Consider the following 4547-nt stretch of genomic DNA (forward strand, 5'->3'; position numbering starts at 1 on the left):
TCCCTAAAAGGAATGCCATGTGAGCATGATAAATTTTGTTGATTTTTTGGCAATTTACATCAAAGTTGAAGATGATATAAAACTCAAGAAACGTAAAGAACACTATATTGGGGAATTTGGGAATTTCCTGATACTTTGGGAATAGGGGAATTTGGGAATTTCCTGATACTTTAGGAATTTCCAAAAGGTAAAGATTTGGACACATGGTCAAATCTCAAGTGCTCACTTAATTGAAAGTGTAATCTGGCCTAAACACTATGTTCAGGATTTCGTACAAGTCCCACTTTCAAATAAGGGATCAAGATTTTAGCCACATGGTCAAATCTTCAACCCTATTCAAAAGTGGGACTTGGGAAATTCCCAAATTCTCTAATATAGTGTTAAAGGTGTACCAAATGCTCAAATATTGGTCAAAGCTTGCAACGATTATTAATATAAGAAAGACAAACATATATACATCATCTTTGCTCATGTAGAGATCAAAGATTCAAGGCCAACCCAACATGAGCTCAAATGTTGAGAAATTATAAAATTCGATCAGAAAGGGCAGGCAATCGTCGAAAGAAATTGAAAACCACAGGGGGTTTGTGCTCACGGAATCTAGGATGGCGAAGATAATAAAGACCTAAGCAAAGAATCACAACACGTAGTGGTGAGATATAGAGAACCAAACCCCCAATGAGACAAAAAGTTATGAATATGGATGTGGCTCGAGGGTCACGCCAACTAAGGAGAGCTTGGATGCGTTCTCCTTGAGTGGCAATGTCTCCAAGGACCATTTGAATTCGAGAAGCAAGGTTTCGAAGGCGCTCATAGCGGTCTCTAAGCACTTCAGGGGACCGTGAGGTGGGAATAGTGTCAAACTCTTCATCAAGCTCATCGTAGTTGACAGCATCAGCATGGGATAGGCGAGCATCCATGTGGGGGGGTGTGCGGGGACGAAAGCGATAGTGCCATGCACCAATGAGGAACATGTATAGGAAGAGCGTGGGGAGAATGAGCTCAGGGTAGCACACGAGGATGACAAAGAGGATGTGGACAAGGATGGTGGTCATCGTGTTCCGCCAACGACATATGTCATCAAGCCAGCGGGCAACCGCAATAATGCCAGCAAGGACAGACGCAATGCGAAACCAATTGGCCTTACTCCGACGCATACTCCAACGTTGGGAGTGGGTATCAAGCATGTATCGGACGACCTCTTGGCGAAGCGGTGGCTCGGAACGGCTAAGACGAAGTGCCACCATTTCCATGGCAGTTTGGCGAAGGGCGTCTTGGAGTATGACCCCAAGGGGTTGTACATAGTGCATGCGAGGGAAGAGAGGTTGTGAGTATGCATTCACAAGGTTGAGAAAAGACGAGCATGAGAATCGGATGGCAAGCTCAAGCTCCCCCATCTTTTTAGCACCAGAGGGATGGAGCACAAGGAGTGGATATGAATGGGTGTAGATGCGCTCTGTCTCAAGTGTCGAGAGGCGAATGCGGACCTTGCCGATGCGGGTGTCTTTGGGGCGGCCCTTAGGAGTGGGAGGTGGGTCAGTGGGGGCAAGACTGACATGCCAATTGTCGAAGATGCCAACGGTGAGGACAGTGCAAGGGTCATAGACATCCCAGGTGTATTGCTCGTTCCAACGAGGTGCGAAGCTGTCGATGATGGTACGAGTGCGAACCCATTTGGGGCCATACTTGGCAACGCAGTAAGCATCGGTACAACCGCGGCCATCCTTGGTCTTCATGGGGAGGAGGCCTTGGGCGCCAAGGATGCCAACCTCAAGGACGCCGAGGGGAGGTGGCCAAAGTTGGCGAGCAGTGGGACGGAAGTCGGAGCTGAGGTGGGCGGTCTCATCCATGACATGGTAGCCACCGTCGAAGCAGATGCGGAGGTGGATGCGGCCGCGGAAGAGGAGCTGCTCGGGGGGTTCGTGCTTGTGGAGGTCAAACCAACGGGAGGCGACGGGGCGAGAGTCGACTCGACGCTCGACGTGGAGGAGCGCGATAGTGGAGTGGCCGAGGGGCTCGTCGTGGGTGGGGCCGAGCTGGTCGAGGACAGTGAGATGCAAGTGCTCTTCGAGGGGCTCAGCGACGACGAGGATGAGGTCCTCGTGCCAAGAAGGGTTGGTGGAGCGAGAGCGGGAGGCACGCGTGCGGAGGGTCTGGAAGCCGAGCTGGAGGCGAACAGAGGAGTCGGGGTAGAGGCGAGACTTATCGTGGGGGTGGAGGTCCTGGGCTTCAAGGACGGAGACGCGCAAGTACCAGAGTTTGGGGGACATGTAAACTTTAGAGCGAGTATGGGCATGCAAGCCACCTGTATCAGATTGCCATGCATCTGGGAAGGTTTCATCAGCTTGGGTGCCAACCCAGACAGCCAGCATGATATCACCACTTACTCTGCCTCCACCTCTAACAGCTTCCAATCTATACCACTGAGGAGCCAAAGGACTATCAGGCGGCACCCTCCTGGGAGCCTCCTGCACATCAAACACCACCGCCCCCAGAAAATCACCCTCCTTCCCCACATCCTCATCCCACACGCTCACCTCCATTGTCGCCGTCCTCAAGCTCTCCCAGCTCCCGAACGCAAATACCTCGTTCCACTCCGGATTCAAATTCTTCGGAATGGTCCGCGTCCGTGCTGCATGCGCGCCCACCGCTATGCGCACGTACGGGTCGGAGCTGCCGGTGATATCCTTGGCGGCGAGGTGGCGAGCCTTGACGACGCGCACAAAGAGGTAGTGCATTTTCTCGACGAGGTCGTAGGTGACGGCCTTCTCGACGCCGAGGAAGGGGGAGGTGTCGCGGAGGGGGAAGGGATCGTGAGAGGGAGGACGGAAGGAGGAGGAGGGGTGGTGGCGAGGGAAGGGTGGCGGAGAGCCGGCGGGAGGGGGAGGCTCAGCTGGCGGAGGGAGCGATTCCGTCGTCGGAGGGGGAGGTTCCGTCGTCGTCGGAGGCGGTTCCGTCACCGCAGGGGGCGGATCTGTCGCCGGTGGGGGTGGATCAGCCGGCGGTGGGGGCGCGTCCGGCGGCGGAGGTGGCGGCGCCGCCTCCTCATCTACGTAGTAAACCTTCAGTCCCAGCTCGCCTTTGATGTGCGAAAAGAGCCCCCGCTTCTCCAGCGGGTAGTAGATCAGTGCTTCTTCGCCTTTTCTTACGATGCTGCTTCCAGGAACACACACCCTCCCCAGGAAATTGCTCCGCCTTCCGCTCTTCTTCTCGTTGTAGATCGTTGCCTCCATGCACTCTTCCCAAATCTCCGCCGGATTGCTCACCCAGAAATCCAGCGCTTCGTCCCACACCGGATTCAGATCCTTCGGCTTCGTCTTCGTCTTCCTCCTCTGCCCGTCGAAGTCCACCTGCACGTACGGGCTCGCCGACCCTTCCCCGTCCTTCGGCATCAGATTGTGCGCGCTGCATACCTCCACGATCACCTTCCTGATCAGGGCCATCGCGGCTGCTTCTGATCGCCTGTGGCTTCTTGCAAAATCACCCTCCAAACTTCGACTTGCGAAGCTTCAAGCAAATCCTCGAAGCTCTTGAACCGGTGCTGCAACTCTCAATTCCCAGCGACAAAACTCTCCCTATGATTTCATCTCTCTCGCTTTGCAATCACGCTATCTCATCTGATCTCTCTCGCTAGGCCCCGGCGAATTGCTCAATCACCCTACTTGCGCAGCTGGGCTGGTCTCTCGCCCCATCCTTCCCGCTAGGCCTAGTGCGTCTCTTCTTGCAATGTAGCAGCAATCAACTCTCCGCTATAACCCAATTCGCCCTATATCTGAAGCTTCTTAGCACCAGGCGCAATCCACTCTATAATTATTCTGGTCCTAGAAGCTACCTTCACACGGGAACCCATGAACAGTATACTACAGCATTGCATTCCAGCACTCTTCTGATTGTTGGCAGAAAACCTCGGAGAAGTTTCAGGAAATTGTACACCTATAGGGTATGGCTCTGCCAGTTATCTTCCCTGTTGGTCTTCCTCCCGTGTTTTCCGAATGCCAACTTTTCTAGAGTTTCTTTTCTCTCTTAAAAGTGCACAACGTACCTCACTAATTTCAACAGGAGTAACGATTTCTCCTTCCCAGCACGGCTCCAGTCAATGTGGAATCTCTTTCCGCAATGCCTTTATTAAGATCTTTAGAATACGGGTAGGCGCTCAGTTATTACACGATTCGGAATGGGCGAACCTCCTGCGAGCTGATCTCGCTAGTGGGGTGGCCAGCAAAAGGAATAAAAAGAAAGAACGGAAGATATGGCTCTGTGTGTGGATCGGAGAATAGTGCTCATGAGCATGCGGCCCCCGGGCTTTGATTGATGTCTAGTGGGGAGCATCCGAGAGCTTTGATTGAGGGTGTGAGAGAGCCCACCCGTTTGTCGGCACACGGTGGTCGGTATGGATGGGGAGGAAGCAACTTTTGAATGTAGTCAGCGTAACAGCCATGATCAATCCTTCCTCAAAAATAGGCTAACAATCGCCTACCTACAGCTTCCTGCCACCAGCCAAACCGATAAGTTCGAAAAATCAGTTTGCAATTCTCACGTTAACCGTC

General features: G+C 53.1%; 1 protein-coding gene across 1 annotated transcript; it reads right to left on the minus strand.

Annotated features, from left to right (window-relative positions):
* Positions 1-415: 415 nt before the first annotated feature.
* Positions 416-3984, minus strand: LOC147897530 (FT-interacting protein 7-like). The gene has a single exon (XM_087380014.1). The coding sequence runs from the start codon at positions 3441-3443 to the stop codon at positions 525-527; it is 2919 nt and encodes a 972-aa protein (XP_087236140.1). The 5' UTR covers positions 3444-3984; the 3' UTR covers positions 416-524.
* Positions 3985-4547: the final 563 nt, after the last annotated feature.

The sequence above is a fragment of the Dipteris shenzhenensis genome, chromosome 10 (genome assembly GCF_047967505.1).
Source record: "Dipteris shenzhenensis isolate YYH24624 ecotype China chromosome 10, Dip_SZ_1.0, whole genome shotgun sequence".
NCBI classification, from domain to species: Eukaryota; Viridiplantae; Streptophyta; class Polypodiopsida; order Gleicheniales; family Dipteridaceae; genus Dipteris; species Dipteris shenzhenensis.